The sequence below is a fragment of the Cetorhinus maximus genome, chromosome 26 (genome assembly GCF_964194155.1).
Source record: "Cetorhinus maximus chromosome 26, sCetMax3.hap1.1, whole genome shotgun sequence".
In the NCBI taxonomy this organism is placed as follows: Eukaryota; Metazoa; Chordata; class Chondrichthyes; order Lamniformes; family Cetorhinidae; genus Cetorhinus; species Cetorhinus maximus.
In genome coordinates this window covers 18,980,401-18,997,381 of record NC_135904.1, presented here as the reverse complement: position 1 = coordinate 18,997,381, position 16,981 = coordinate 18,980,401, and the positions used below count along the sequence as shown (strand labels likewise).

Sequence of the window (16,981 nt, the reverse complement as noted above, 5' to 3'; positions counted from 1 at the left end):
AACAAGCAGTATTCATAATAGCCCTGCCTGCATTCCAGAATTTGAATTAATACAAACATATTGTTGTATACAAACATAATTGCTTTTATTTCACATCCCATCTCGCTGGGAATGGAAACCCTCAAAGTAGTTCACTTTGGTGATCGAAGTGTTTCATAGAACCACTTTCCCATAGACCTTTCCCTTTAAAATAAAGTATTTCATAAACATTAAGTCGCAGCCTAACCTGAAAGCATTATTTCCATTGTAATACATTGATTAGATACAACTGGATAGATTTGTTACCAATGCGTTGTATTATATAACCATTTTGCTCATGTCTCAGTGTAATGTTGTATTGAGACTTGTATAAATGTCCTTTGGTCAACTTCAGCCTCATAAATGTTCCTCAGTCATAGAAATATAGAAAATAGAAGCATGAGTGGGTTATTCGGCCCTTGAGCCTGCTCCGCCATTCAATATGATCATGGCTGATCCCCTATCTCAATGTCATACCCCCGCTCTCTCCCCATTTCCTTTGATGCCATTAGAGTCTAGAAATCCATCTATTTTCTTCTTGAATATATTCAGTGACAGCCCTCAGTGGTAGAGAATTCCACAGGTTCACCATCCTCTGAGTGAAGTCATGGGCTTTTCAGATGTCTTGAGGAATTCAATTTAAGGTAGTAAATTCATGTTTGCCACAACTGAGATTTAACTTCTGGAATCTACTCGAAGAATCACATGGGGCTGAATCTTCGGCTTGGCGAGCGGGTGAGCTTGCCAAGGCGTAAAATGACATGGGGTGACGCCAGGCATGCATCCTGACGTCACGGCGCGTCATTCAGACTTTCAGTTCGGTGGCCGTGCACCCGAGTTGGCTGTGTGCCCGCCGAACTGTCAAAAGCCTATTAAGGCCATTTAACTCTCAATTAAAATAATTAACGGAGCTGCCCGTCCAACCTTAAGGTTGGCGGGCAGGCGAAGAGCCCAGGCGGCCTTCGCATTTTTCATGGAACCTCATCCACGGGCAGGATGAGGTTTCATGAATGATTTTAAATTTTGACAAAAATTTTTATTGAAATTAATGCACATGTCCCAGCTCACGTGACAGTTTCACATGAGGGGACATGTCATAAAAATGTTCTCGCCACTTTATTAAACTTTTTGGACTTAAAACTAATCTCTGTGCCTCAGGGAAATTTCCGCACTCTTTCGTGCGCATGTGCGAAAGAGCGCACTCTCGACTCAAGCAACCCCCACCCCGCCCGCACAGGGAGCACACGGCACTTCTGGGTGTGCATCACGCTTGGCAGGCCTTAATTGGCCCACCCACATAAAATGGCAGTGCGGACCCGTCTGCGCCCGCTCCTGCACTGCCCGCCCGACAGGCAGAAAATTCTGCCCATGGAGTGGAAAATGATCGTAAAGAGGCAGAAAATTTTGTTGAACTATTCTTTTTCTAGGAATAATGCACAGCTGGAAGAGAATCCCAGTCAGTCTGAATCACAATCAAGTTGTAAAGAAGTGCTTTATCTTATTTTTATGGTCACCATATTCAGCTTCAGTTATCATGAACAACCACAGTAATGTTTTCAATTGTTTGAAATCAAAGGGTTTTTTTGGGCAAGTTACTGCTTGAATGAATTGTTCTACCTTGTTCATTAATAATGTATTTCTATTCTACACAGTGACATCATTTAAACTTTACCAGCGCGCTAAGCATGTTTATAGTGAAGCCAGACGAGTTCTACAATTCAAGACAGTTTGTGATGAGACACCTGCCAATGCATTACAATTGTTGGGAGAACTGATGAATCAAAGCCATGTCAGCTGCAGGGATATGTATGAGTGCAGCTGTCCAGAACTTGATCAGCTGGTGGACATCTGTATGTAAGTTTTCCAAAAAAATGACATGGATAATGTAGTTTTATGTTAATTATACATAGGAATGCTTTGTATCAAATTTTCCATATAATATTAAGGACAAAATCAGAATTTTGTTTATATCCAACAATTAGTGTAACCACTAATAAAGGCTCATGTTATCTCAGTTTGTTGAAGAAGTACTTTAGGCACAAGGCTCTGAATATGTTCTTAGAATATGTCTGTTTAATGTCAGTGCAACCACAATACTTCAGTTATGAAGTCAGCATTAAAACAACTCTTGAAATAAAATGATTGTCAGGAAATGAGTCAGAAATACAAGCAGGTCAGATTGAAGGTAATGGGTTTATCTATTTAGGCTGTCTGTCAATTTGCTTAGGGTAGATAAAATTCTGCCAGTTATCCTGAATATTCTAAATCCATCAGGAAGACTTCTGATTTATTACTTTTTGTTCAAAGTACTCCATCTTTCCACAGAAAAGTATAATCATATTTTTTCCATGTTTTTAAACAAAAAATCCAGTTTCATCACTGACGTGAACACCCTCAGTATCTCTCTACATGCTAGGCCTATCTTGTGATGTAAGTTACAGGGAAACACTACATGCAAACCAGAGTGGCAGACTGTAGGACTGTTACTTATGGTCATCCATTTCGGATTTAGCTGTGCCTGAGAAGCTGTTGCTACGGGCTGGAAATGCAGGTTGTAGCAAAATGTGTTTCCTATGATTTCTGTTCTTGCAGAGGTGACACAGCTCAGGGTTAATAATAACTGTAAAATGTAATAAATTATGCGCTGAACTTCCAGGGAACCCTATACACCCATACAGTGAAAGTATCAGCAAACTGGAATTGTAATAATTACCATATCTATTTATAAATTAAAGACTAAATGCAAGGAAAAGAAGTAAGCGTACACAAGTAATTATTAAGAATGGTGATCAATTGCAAATGTCTTTTTGCCAACATTTCACAGGGTTAATTTATCCTCTCCAAAGGTTTGCTGCTGCTGCCAAACTTGGCAGAGTCCTTTGTTGATTTAAAATGTCATCAGCCCAAAAAAATGCTCCTCCAGCAATATATCTTGAGTTTCTGAGGACTCCTCTTGTGGTGGATGTAATGCCAGCTTATGTTAAGGAGTCTCTTGGCCTGAATTTGCAATGGCATGAGGATCAGCAGCCCAGGGTTCAGTTTCTCTTTCATGTGGACTTTCAAACAGATCTTCGTGATGCTACCCACAACAGTCACGTGGTTGCATTCAATTCCAATTCATCCATTTGTTTCTCGGATGGAGCTCATATATTGCCAATTAAATACAATTTGTTCCATCTGAGTTAGGATATATTAAACATAATTGTGAAATACAGAATTATATGAATATTTTAAAATATAACTATACTACCTAAACGTCAGTTACATACCATTAGACAGGTCCACACTGATACAAAGTCTTTCTCGCCAATAAGTGGGAGCACCTTGCCACCTCAAGGTGCTGAAGCTCTATCCCTCTCAGCTACATGATTGCCCTGGCACTCGAACCTATAACCTTGATTGTTTCTCAACCTGTAATTGCCTGTATTGCGGCCACAAGGCTCTTGTCATCATGTTGGGATGCAGCACTGTGCGTCCCATCATCTAAACACACTTGCCGAGACGTGTGATGCTAATTGCAAATGGTGATTTCTGGTGGTCCACAGAGCCTTTGAGCATGCTCTGGAAGTACATGGCTTTAGACAAGGTTGAGGGGAGCAATGGGATAGGAGCGAGGATGTACTGAAGCTGAAGTCTGCTCTTTATATTAGCAATGACTTGTCACCTTGAGGGCCTCATGGTGCCTGAGCATTTTGGAGTTCGCAAGTGCCAATTGGCCATGGGGGCACAATGTGTGTCTTAAAGAGGAGGGACTTTAATATCTGGCACGCAAGCGGTTGAACGTCGTCATCTTCAGGTGGTCACATGCATAGTAAGGTGGGGATAAAAGCAGGCCAGCATTCCCTAACCGAGAGTATCGGATATTAATGTGACAGAGAAGAAGGCAACACAGAGGATTGAATCATCTCTGATTAGATGTACACTGCAGAACGTCCTCGACTGCCTTGGCCCAAGTGTCATCTATTAGTTTCGCCATCAAGGTTACTCAGAATGTGTTGTCCCATTGCTGCAGATGGATCACCTTAAGGAGCTTTGTCAGATTGAAGTTATACAGCTACGAGCCCACTGAGGATAGTGGAACAGCTCCTGGTTGCCGTTGCGACTGGGATGCTGGAGGGACGCTTGAAGAGGCAGCACCTTCTGACTTCTGATGCCAGGACTCCCTCCTCCAGTTAGCACCTCCTCTGTGCAAGGACACATGATCCCGAGGCTTCATCGTCCTTCGAAGGATCAGAACAATGTGAGCCTGATGTGTAACTGTTCACCCTCATATTGAAGTCCATGGTTGAAATGAGAGGAATTGCAACGCTGTTGTTAATGTTGGCCTATGATGCAGGACACTATTCCAAGAGGGTACTCAGTGCAACTTGTCATCCTCCTCGTGGAATCTGGTAGCTATGAGGGCCTCATGTACACGCCTACCTCGTCTAGCCCATGCTATGGCCTCTTCCCCTGCAGCTTCAGCTACAACAAACTCAATGCCCTCATCCCCTTTGATGCCCTCCTCCATGTTGGCATCTGGCAAGTCCTCCCCCTTTGCAGAGCCAGGTTGTGCAGTGCGCAGCAAGCCACGATGATCCATGTGACCTTCTGGGGACTGTTATGGAGCGCTCCGCCAGACCTGTCCAGGCATCGGAATCGCATCTGTAAGATGCCTATGGTGTGCTCCACCAACGTTCAGGTAGCAGCATGAACTTTGCTGTACCTTCTCTCTGCAGGATTCTTTGGTCATTTGAATGGATGTCATCAGTCACGTCCTTTGCAGGTACCCCTTGTCACCGAGGAGCCAACCCTAGATCCAGTCTGGTTCCTCAAAGATGTCCGGGATCTGCCATCTATTCGATACACGGACGCTTCCTGGGTATCTGGCGCAAATCTGCATGATAAGTTTCTTATGGCCGCAGACCAGCTGTACGTTGAGCGAATGGAAACCTTTCTTGTTTATGTGTTGGAGTTCCTGTTGCCAAGAAGCTTTTATTGCCACATGAGTGCAGTCGATGGCACTCTGCACCTGTGGGATCCGGAAATCGCTGCGAAGCCCAGTGTTTTGGCTTCCTGGCTTGCTTGATCTCTGTTGAAATTGATGTAATTGTGGGCCTCGGCAAAAAGGGTGCCTGTCACCTCATGTATGCATTTGTGAGTGGACGCTTGAGAGATCCCGCAGAGGCCCCCAGTGGGAGCCACTTGTGTAGAAGTTCAGTGCAGTGGTTACATTCACAGCCAGTGGCAATGGATGACCTCCCAGTCTCTGTGGCACCAATTCCTGGAGAATGTGGCAAATTTGAGTCACCAGACCCCTGGACATGCAGAGGGTCAGCGGCACTGTCTCTCGCTCATCTGCAGATAAGACATGCGAGTTCTGTACAACCTCAGTCTTGCTAGGCAACCACGCGTGACTTCTCTGTGAGCCTCATCCTCTGCGCCCAGAGGGGCCCTGCTGCCCCTTGGTCTTGAGGGTTTAGTTCCTCCTTTGGTGAGCTTGGCACCTCCGTCACAATCTTCTCCTTCTCTCCTGCCCGCCTGTATTATTATGACACAGCTGATGGAAAATGCTGAACTGTTCAAATCCCAGAGGGAAACTGGAAACAACTGTCATAACCAATTTTGCAATGTGTATGTTTCAAGATGCAGGCTTTGAATTCAGTACTAATAAGAACATTGAGTCTCAAGAGGTTTTTATAAAACTAAATTAGACATTTATTAATACAAGAAAGTTTGTAAGCACATACATATGTCTACAAAATTACTACTATAATAACTTCAAAAATCTCCTAATTAATCTGAATCCTATTAACACCTCCATTAAGGCAACAGTAAAACACACACATTTAAACAGTTTGCTGGCAAAGCACACTCTGGGCAGTCGCATTCAAAATGAGTTTCTTTCAGCTTTGGGTCCTTGCAGACAGCGTCCTGAGGCTTATAGGCAGAAGGCTTTAGATCTTAGAATCTCTCTTCTTTTTACCAACAGCCTTCTCTTCCTTTATACATATTTTGCTCTTTGAATGCACATTTTCATTGTATCACTATGTCTTTTGAACTTTACCTCTTCTAATAATAAGACCCTTTCATAATACCCACTTTATTAGTAATCCTTGGGAAAAATAAACAAACACACTGTTTCTGAACTTCACCTGGTTATGTGTAATATTTCACTCCCTCTCTTTGAATCCAAGCTACACTAGTTTGTTTAAAGTAAAATGCAAATTGCCTCCATGTTTACCTAATTAACATTTCAAACCTACTTCTCTTCCATACATCAAAGCCTCTCGATCAGCTGGCTTTAATCCAATTAAGACACACACACACATAGACACACATTGACACAGATACCACTAAGCCCTATTTTAAAGTAATTTCCAATGACATTATAGATATTATATTTTCTTGACATTATGTAGGCCGCAACAAATCCAGGCTCCACCTTCCTGATGGTCTCGTCTCTGCAGCATCAATGAAAAACAGACATGAGTCAGCATCAGCCTGCAAAGGTCCTATTTCTGTCAATGACTCTTCAGTGAATGTGGGTTCAATGGCTTTGTTCTAGTGTTGGAAACTAATCGCCCCCAAAATCCAGGCCAGTGCAGGGTTCATTTCAAGGTGCGCCTCCCCTCCTCTACATGACCGGCTACTATGAGATTGCTTTGGCCAGGTGCTTGGATGTACGCTTTCAGCCCAAGCGCTTTGGATCCTCATTCATTGCACTCTGATACCACACTCTTTGGAATACATATGAGGGAAAATGTGGAACTGAGATTATTTGAGGGGGGCCTGAGGCTTCTCTTCTGTGAAGCTGTCAGAGCCACGATCGTAACATGCATCTGAAGCTTGTCCAGTCGCCCAATTGTTCTGGAGGGCGTTACTGCTCTGGGGAATCTCCACTCTGTGAGCAAGGGGTTAATACAGGGAGGTCGATTAGTGCCCCTTTGTGGGGTTAGTCTCTCATGAAAGCACATCATGCTTCATTTTCCTAATTCCCTGCATTGTCATTGAAAGGCTCCTAACATATCTAAGCTGTGCATCTCTCCTCATTTGGGAATGCAGAGTTCAGTTGGGTGCCCCTTTAATGGCACCCCACCCCCCCCTCCCCCAATTGCATGCACCTGCCCTCCAATTGGCCCCCAGAGCCCTCACCAGCAAAGTATCTCCTCATTTCAATCTTGTACTGTGCCATCTCTGCAGATTGGAAGATGGTGGTGCTGAGGTCTCTCTACCAGACCAGCTTGAACCCTCCCTATGTGAGTATGGAAATCCCTCCCATTGCTCTGCAGGAGGTTAATGTTCAGGTTTCCCTCTCTCCAAGAACCTCTCAATCCTCCCCTGTATTACTTGATCCCATTGTGATTGTGGTTGATATCCCTTAGTTACCCTGGAACATGGTGAGGTAGATATGCCTATGCTCCGTGTGGACCTCACCGCTCCCCATCTTGAGGACACTTGCACAGTCTGGCATATACCCCACACCCCCTGCCGACATCCTCAAATGCCGTCACAATACCTTTCCCCATCTAAAGGCTGCAGATGCCTCCCCTGACTGTGTGTGTCATCTGCGGCCCAGTATGATGCCAGAATCCCCCTGGGACCAACGCGCATGATCTTATGACAACATCCTGGGCACGAATGAGACTGGACTGACATGCCCACCCCTTGTCTGCACTGGGACAAGGACAGTCTTTGCAAGATCAACATTGGAGCACTTCTTCACTCAGCGATCGTCCCATTCTGGCCCAAAGTCACTTTGGTCATTCTGTAACCAACTCTCTCCCCACCCTGGCACTGAGGACACTTTCCCACTGCTGCCGCCCAGTCATGTGTTTGATTGCAACCCCCAGTGGAGACCTTGCCCTGCAGCACATTCCCATATGACCTTTTAAAAAAATCCCAGGTTAGCACCCAGATGTCTAGATCATTCCATTTTGTAAAAGAAAACTTCAGTCTTGAGAGATATGATTCTAACAATATATTGTTGTGAAACACGTTGGTCTAATTGGATGTCGACATGCCCTTTTGATACAGCGTGGGGAGATGATTCTGGAAAACAACCCTTATAATGAAATGCAAATGTATTAAAACGATGTGACCGAAGTGCCGCAGTGGGAAATACAGCCCACCATTGACGGCTGGAGCAGACAATCCAGATTACTTTTACGACGGTGGTAAACTGGTTTTTCCAATCTTATGATATTTTTCGCTCCCGCCCATGACACCTGGTGTGGGTGGGGCTGTAAAACTCCGTTCAGTATCTCTGTTCTAGAAGGGAGAAAGGGTAAACCATATAACTACATATCATTCACCTTAACATTGGTAATCCCTAAGGTTATAGGGGCCATAATATGGGATAAAGCTAATACTAGTAGATTTTCAAAAGATTCTGAAAGGATACTTGTTGATAAATGAAAGCATGAGCTATTAAAGGGGTGCACAGTGAATAAGAAATTGGTTAAAGAGCAGGAAGCTGAGCATAGTGCTCCACAGATATTTGTTTAGATGGCAAGGATTTAAACAGTGGTGTTCCCCAAGGGATCAGTGTTGGCACTATCTGTCTTAGTATACAAAAATGATTTGGACTTGTGAACAGAGGGCCCAAAATCAACACATGAACATGAGGGAAAAACAGGGACATTAACTCTGAAGCAGATTGTAACTGATTTTAGGAGGATATGGACAGGTTAGTAGATTGAGTAGATGTCAGATCAAATTTAATGTGCAGAAGAGCCTCTAAATTTTAAGCTGCAGCTTGAATTGAACATTTATCCGGGACATGAGATACAGCTCAAAAACTGTAAGTTTATTAAGGCTTGGACTGGGTGAGCAATAAATGTTGAACAGATTGATGGACAACACTTTGTGCATGCAGTTTTGGGCTGTTTATCCAATCATTGGCACCGTCAATACTCTTACCATTTCCCGATTCCTTAAAGTATGCTGGCTTCTCCTGCTTCTGTTCCCAGATCCTGCTTGTAGTGTACAGAGCACTGATCCTGGTCATCAAGTGCTGCTGGAGAAGTTGTGTTGTTATCCTGGCAAACAATGGTGGCATCATTTTGCCAGATATCAAAAAGGTTTGGGTTTCTATTACTCCCTCGCATGCCCACAGAATTCATTTCAAGCCTCTATGTTGCAATTCTTTTCACTTGGATAGAGCATTGGTTAGCCGACAGGAAATAGAGAGTAGGCATTTTCAGGTTGGCAAGATGTAATGAGTGGTGTGCCGCAGGGATCAGTGCTGGGGCCTCAACTATTTACAATCTGAATCAATGACTTAGATGATGGGACCGAATGGATGGTTGCTAAAATTTGCTGATGACACAAAGATAGATAGGAAAGTAAGTTGTGAAGAGGACATAAGAAGTCTGCAAAGAGATATAGATAAATTAAGCGAGTGGGCAAAAATTTGGTAGATGGAATATAATTGGAAATTGTGAACTTGTCTGCTTTGGCAGGAAGAATAGAAGAGCAGTAAATGGAGAGAGATTGAAAAACTCGGTGGTACAGAGTGATTTGGTTGTTCTGGCACATGAATGACAAAATGTTAGTATGCAGGTATAGCAAGTGTTTAGGAAAGCAAATGGAATGTTGTCATTTATTGCAAGGGGAATGGAATATAAAAGGGATGTTTTGCTACAGTTGTTGAGGGCATTGGTGGGACCACATCTGGAGTACTGTGTACCGTTTTGGTCTCCTTATTTAAGAAAGGACATAATTGCAGTAGAAGCAGTTCAGAGAAAGTTCACTCGACTGATTCCTGGGATGAAGGGATTATCTTATGAGGAAATGTTGGACAGGTTGAACCTGAACCCCTTGGAGTTTAGAAGAATGAGAGGTGATCTTATTGAAACATATAAGATCCTGAGGGGACTTGACAGGGTGGATGCTGAAAGGAAGTTTCCCCTTATGGAAGAGTCTGGAACTAGGGGACACAGTTTAAAAATAAGGGATTTCCCATTTAAGACGAAGATGAGGATCGTGAGTCTGTGGAATTCTCTTTTCCAGAGAGCGGTGGAGGCAGGGTCATTGAATATTTTTAAGGTAGAGGTAAATAGATTATTGACTAACATGGGAGTCAAAGGATTTTGGGGATAGGCAGGAAAGTGGACTTGAGGCCACAGTCAGATCAGCCATGATATTGAATGCCAGAACAGGCTCAAGGGGTTGACTGCCCTACTCCTCCTAGTTTGTATGTTTGTATGTACTTCATTTTTGACTGACACCTTTCACCTACTCCCTTTTCACCTTGGCAAAAGCTGATATGTATTTCGTTCATTTTGCAACTTTATAAAGATTGAAACGATGTTTGTTCTCAAATGTAGCCTTTAAACTTGTAGACATGCGTTTAAATTTGATCTGATGGCCTGATTTTGTGCATCTTCCAGCAGGCTAGCTTCCTGTAAGATGGGCTAGCAGCTACAAATAATATTTCAAATAAGCTGATTAATCGATACAACAGACAGTTCAATCATTGCTGTCTTGTCAGCTTTGCACCAGCAGCCAGGCCAAGAAGGCCTAAATTTAGCTGGACTGTAAACTCAACCTTCTTATTGTCTGGCACGTATGCCAGTCACATGCAGTTTAATGGGGCCACTGTGGTTTCTAGTTGGACACTTTCTAACATCCTTCTAAATTTTAGCATAGTGGAATCTTTGCAACTGCCAACCATTACCAGTTCTTGTAAAGTTGTTTCCAATTTAGATAAAATTATTCCATTATGTTTACATTGTCACTAACAGATCATAACCTGAGGAATTCTCCCCACCCCTTAAGTCCTCAATTTTTGAATCAGTTACTCACCCGCATATTGAATTTCATATTTTCCTTCCGCTAGATGAAAGGAATTGCTGTGTTGCTTTGCTTCAGATAAAAGTTTTGTTTAGGAATTAAGACAGTCATACAGGTAGCTGTTCCAGCAGAGACACAGCGTGCACAATGACAAACAACAAATATCAAACAAAAATGATTGGAAGAAGTAGTTTTCCTCATTTCATTTCTGAGTAATACTAATTTGGTATCACTACATCAGAAAAATTGAGAGAAAATATGGGATGTCGAAAGGAAGAGGTTATATGATGGGATGATGCAATTTACTCTTGGGTCAGGTGTCCTGAAAACCTCTCCCATGGGCTTGAATGCCTGCGGACTATTACTTGACTCAGAATGAGGAACACTACACTTTTGAAAAGTAATCTACTTTTTTTGAAGTTTTTGTTTCGGGGACTACAAAACCTAAAAAAATTGCATACCAGACACATGTGTCATTCAACATTAAAAAGCTTCCTCTGCTGTCTGACAGAGTCATTTGCTACATGATCTGGGTGAAAGACACTTCTGTCCTTGGTGAGATGGATTACTAATGGGACAAATGTATCTAAATTATTGCATAGCTTTGTAAGTTGCTAGTGTTAGATCAATGTGTCAATTTTTTTTGGTATATTTTTTGAAATAAAGTATATCACCTGGATTACTGGAAAACAGTGAAAACATATTGAAGGAATTAAAATAATGTTCCTACCTGCCGGTGTAGTCTCATTGGCATCTTGGTTAAGATTTTCCATCCCAGTGGGCAGGTATTGCCTGCACACCATTGCTGCACTTCTAACCTTGACCAATTTCATAGAGTTGGACTAATCCAGACATTGCCAGCAGGATTCCTGCCTCTGTCATACAATCAGTCTTAGGTGGGGAGGAAGGAAAATTACTGACAGGCCTTGGGCCAGTATGCTTTACTACTTAAAAGTAAATCCCCCTCAATCCTGCCTTAGACTATGCAGTCAATCACTTGAATTAATTGTATGACTAAGGTAGCGCTTCAGATTGTAAAAGGAGCCCGTTGGCAGATACGCACTTGCCATTGATGCCATGCAAATTAGTGCAAATATGTTGGATGATGAATTCATGTCCTTAAAATATGCCCACCTATACTGGGGTGAAGAATATGGGGTTGCCTGCACAGTTAACTCCCTGTCTGATTTCCAAGACTTGCTGCTGTGATGCACCTCTATTGGAAGAGCCAACCCTGTTCCAGATGATGTCTGCCAGTTATCCTGCCACAGACAGTAGAATTCTGTCCCAGCCTGTCTTGTGAAGCGGAAAATGCCCAGGCTCACCACCACGTGTGAAGCAACTTAAGTATCACCAGCAACCCAGAATAATTAAGAAAAATATTAGGAGAGGAAAAGGAAAAATCAAAAATGTCAGACTACCCATTGGCAGATAAAAGAACTAATGCTTGAAGCAAAATGTAATTGACAACATGAAACATGACATCTCTTTCTCTTTGTAAAGCCAATTTGAGCAGACCAGGTCCAAGGAAAACCCATGTCCCCATTTTTTATGCAGGGGGGTGGCTACATAATTACATAATGTGACAAGAGCTTCAGTTGAACTAGAGATTTAACACAGGACTGGTTTTACCAAATTATTCTACTTAAGGCTGTTGTATAACTATAGTGTAGCCTCATTTTCTTTGTCAGTTGCAGTGGAAGTTTAGCATGCTGCAATTCAGGTTCCATAAGACGCAGATCTGATTTGATGGCCTGCAGCTGCTACCAGTGAAGCTTCATGTCACCAGTGGAGCCTTGGGAAACTGAGATTAATGTGCCTTAATCTAGCCTCAAACAAGTATTCCTTATCGAACCAATGAAATAAATCTAATTTTCCAAACGGGCTGTATTTTGTGAATGGGGCTTCCGTTTAGTGGCCTTTGGAGCCCAGTAGCTACTAGATTTCAAATTGATAGAGGGTCCTTACATTTCATCTGACTCTAAATTAGAGGTAAAGGCTAAAAAAAAAGAAACATTCAATGAGTCTATGATTTGGTCAGATGCCACTGGTGGTTTTTAAACACTAATCTTCAGTAATATTGTAAGTCTCACAAATGCCAGATACTGGGTGGCAACAATGGGTAAAGCATTGCCTGTTTACCTTTTATAACTGAGATTCAAACTCATCTCAGATTGATGGGATAAAATTTCCCTTGGAACTGCTAGCTGTAAGGATCTTATGTGAAAAAAGTTAGGGCAGTCTTAATTGAATTCCTAGTAGACATGAGCAGTGCAGTACGATGTGTGTTTCTGAAGTTGGGGTTGAGACAGAGGGAGCTTTCTATCTGGTTTTGCTATGCCTGACCAGAGAAAAGTTCCATTCTAATATCTTGCAATCTGCTGTGCACAAAAATTTTTAAAAATTTATAAAAAAAAGATGCATGTCATGTGACATTTTAGTGGTATATAATATTTTAGCATTATATAGTAAAGTGACTGCAATAGACACAAACTATTTACATATTTAGAATCCAGAGTACAGTTAGTGTTTATAGATAACTATAATATGAAAAGTGAATGTTCATTTTTTGTCTGATGGCATTTACATTAATTATTATTCTCTTTTTCAGGCAATCCGGTGCTGTTGGCTCACGGCTAACTGGTGCTGGATGGGGAGGCTGCACAGTGTCAATGGTGCCCACCAACAAGTTAGATAGCTTCCTGACAAAGGTGCAAGAAGTCTATTACAAAGCTGATGTTCAAAGGGCAGCTTTGCAGACACCCAGTCTGTTTGCTACCCAGCCTGGAGGAGGAGCTGCAGTTTATCATGAGGCCTAAATAAGGTGGAACACCTGTGGGAATTAGGTGGTCTTTTCTCCAAAATAAACCATTAAGCTGATCCATTTATTGCTTGTTGCTTTGAGTCGTTAAGGTGCATTTGTTTAAATGAAACATTTATATTTTTGCAAGAAATTTGAGCTGATCACAAACCATTGTTTCTTCACAGACCCAGTTTAATTTCTCCAGAGACCACTACCGACAATGGTACTTTTGTGACAAAAGATGTAATTGTAATTCTTAATGTTTTACTGAAGACTTTCACTAGTTAGACCCAGTAGCAATTTTTCTGAAGAGTCCATTTCACACGCAATTTCACTTGAACCTGCTTCTGACTCTGCTCCTGTCTGTGCCTCTGCTCCCGCCTCCGTCTCTGCTCCCGCCTCTGCCTCTGCTCCTGTCTGTGCCTCTGCTCCCGCCTCCGTCTCTGCTCCCGCCTCTGACTCTGCTCCTGTCTGTACCTCTGCTCCCGCCTCCGTCTCTGCTCCCGCCTCTGACTCTGCTCCTGTCTGTGCCTCTGCTCCCGCCTCCGTCTCCGCTCCCGCCTCCGTCTCTGCTCCCGCCTCTGACTCTGCTCCTGTCTGTACCTCTGCTCCCGCCTCTGTCTCTGCTCCCGCCTCTGACTCTGCTCCTGTCTGTGCCTCTGCTCCCGCCTCCGTCTCTGCTCCCGCCTCCGTCTCTGCTCCCGCCTCCGTCTCTGCTCCCGCCTCCGTCTCTGCTCCCGCCTCCGTCTCTGCTCCCACCTCCGTCTCTGCTCCGCCTCCGCCTCTGCCTCTGCTCCCGCTGCTGCCTCTGCTCCTGCCTCTGCTCCTGCTCCCGCCTCTGCTCCTGCCTCTGCTTCTGCCTCTGCTCCCGCCTCTGCTCCCGCCTCTGCTTCTGCTCCTGCCTCTGCTTCTGCTCCCGCCTCTGCTTCTGCTCCCGCCTCTGCTTCTGCTCCTGCCTCTGCTTCTGCTCCTGCCTCTGCTTCTGCTCCTGCCTCTGCTCCTGCCTCTGCTCCTGCTCCTGCCTCTGCTTCTGCTCCTGCCTCTGCCTCTGCTTCCTCCTCTGCTTCCGCCTCTGCTCCCGCCTCTGCTCCCGCCTCTGCTCCTGCCTCTGCTCCCGCCTGCCTCTAATCCCGCCTTTGCCTCTGCTCCCGCCTCCACTTCCGTCTCTGCTTCCGTCTTTGTTGAACTTGATTTTTGAGGTTCCTCATTGGATTCAGTTGTAATGTTCTAATGGAGATGGAGATAATGGTGAAAGAACAAAATCATGTTGCTGTTAAACATGTGTGTACTATGCCAGATATTTTCAATATTGCACTTCAGACTAGAATGTTTTGTTCAATAATATTTTTTCTACCCTACATTAGGAAACAGATGTGATCAGAACAAGAAGGTTGATCTATTAATTAAGTAGACTGCCCATTAGAAAGACTCCATTAACATTGAAATCTAGCTAGCCTGCATTAAAACTTGCAGAATGGTGTTTCAGCCAAGTAGCTAATTAATGCATATCATGATGATTAAGTGCTTTTGTTTGGGAGGTGGGTAGTTTGTGATTGGTTTACTAATACAGAGCCAGAAAAAAAAATAAACTGCATTAATAAAATTCTGCATCATCTCTTAGAAACATTTAAAAGCATAATGCATTTAATCAGATGCACTTCTTTGGTGTAACGTTGTTATGTAAACAAAAGCATGTAAGATTCTACAAAGAGCAATGGGATGAATAACCAGTTAATTTTTTTCAGTGATATGGAGTACAGCCTAATTTATAAACTCAGTTGTGGAGTGGGTCTTGAGTGAGTGACTGCCTACTTTCGAGTGTTGACTGTCACTGATGCCTATATGAATGTGGGAACACAAGTAAAATGGATAAGCTGGGTGTTCAAAAGTTGTGCATGAACTCGCACAGTTTTTTGGCTTATCCTTGTGTCAAGTGATCTTCAACCTGGGTTCCAAAATTTATTGATCTTACACATCTCATTCAGTAACAAATAAAAACATCTGTAAATTGTCAATACATGCATTGACTGAATCTTGTGCCTACCGTAAAACTGCTTGTGAAAACATTTTTTATACATTCACCAACAGTAAGTCATTTAAAAATAAATTTTTTGAACAATTATGCGATGCAATTGTGTTTATCTGTATCGCTGGCTGACAATTTTGTAACTTGAACTTCCTGGCCCTACAGGAATTTTAAAAAAAGTAACCCCGAATGCATCAAATACATTATCTGATTTTTTTTAAGTTAAGTAACTTGATAATTGTTAACAAACTATTTGCAGATCTATTCCAGTGTGCTTTTGTAACTGATGCCTCATACATGAAATATTTCTTTTATTTGCCAAAGTCTTTCTTACATTAACACAGAATGATAACTATTCTTTTCACACAGTAATTACAGAATGGTGCTAAATGTATCAGTTTCAGAGAATGAATAGCAGACATCATAAAGGCATCAATGAATGCTAGAGTTCAATTCAAACCTTAATCATATAATGTACAAACTTACCAACTTGCTGGGGATTAACTCTGTCACACATTCTGTGCTATTGGAGAGCTCTCTTTTCAACCTTATGTGATGTAGACAAAAAAGGTTAGTTTATTCCTTTGTGGGGAAAAGAATTTGAATTCTGCAATGAATTGACGCTTCTAATTTTATGACTATAACAGGTTTTTATACAACTTCTGTAAAGGTAGAAGTCTCTCAGATTTCATTTTCTCCTCATGGCTCCTAAAGGTACTGAGTCATGATGCAGCAAAGTTCCAGAGGTTACAGTCCAAGTGGTACCAAAATGACAATTTTCACATTCAAGTCTAGGGTGTGAGAGGCTATCCAACTATGGATATCATCACAGCAAACCATAATCTGTCCTTACCCAACAGTCACAAAATCTGCACTTTTTGAGGATGTTAATGGAGATAATCTGAAATAGGACCCAGTTTTTTTATTGAAATAGTTTTACTGTTTCCTGTATTGTCTCCAGAATTCTAATCTTTATACTGCTTTTACATTATGTGTTTGATGAAAGGCCAGTGCCTGTAGAACACCAATAGAGTTTTCAACCTGCTTCCTGACATGCTGGCAGCATTTGACTAGCCAGTATGTAAAGGACACTTACTAAGCATTACTGCATAAACATTGTGATGAGGTGACTATGGCAGCTATAAAGTTTGTTTACTTTAGCTAAGTAGTTGATGTTCTTTGAGCTAGAAATCATTCTTGTAGTTCTCCTCTGGACCTTTCCAAGGCCACTTGTGCCTTAGTCCCACTCTCACACTACTAAAAATTGTCAAACTCACAGGTAGTTGTTATCTGTGGCCTGCCATTGCTCCGGTCTCAACCTGCCACTGTTTTGCAGCACCATTTTCCCTCAGCACCAT

At 42.6% G+C, this 16,981-nt stretch overlaps 1 protein-coding gene across 4 annotated transcripts in view; it reads left to right on the top strand.

The window, feature by feature from the left end:
• The window catches only part of galk2 (galactokinase 2), a 110,472-nt gene extending 94,753 nt beyond the window's left edge, over positions 1 to 15,719 (top strand). For 2 of the 4 annotated variants that reach the window (XM_078530270.1, XM_078530272.1), the window contains 2 exons: positions 1,671 to 1,872; positions 13,406 to 15,719. In XM_078530270.1, the coding sequence (XP_078386396.1) occupies positions 1,671 to 1,872; positions 13,406 to 13,613 (410 nt within the window). In that variant the 3' untranslated portion in view covers positions 13,614 to 15,719. The remainder of the gene's footprint in view (positions 1 to 1,670; positions 1,873 to 13,405) is intronic. The other 2 variants (XM_078530273.1, XM_078530274.1) reach the window with 1 other exon arrangement.
• The last annotated feature ends 1,262 nt before the right edge of the window (positions 15,720 to 16,981 follow it).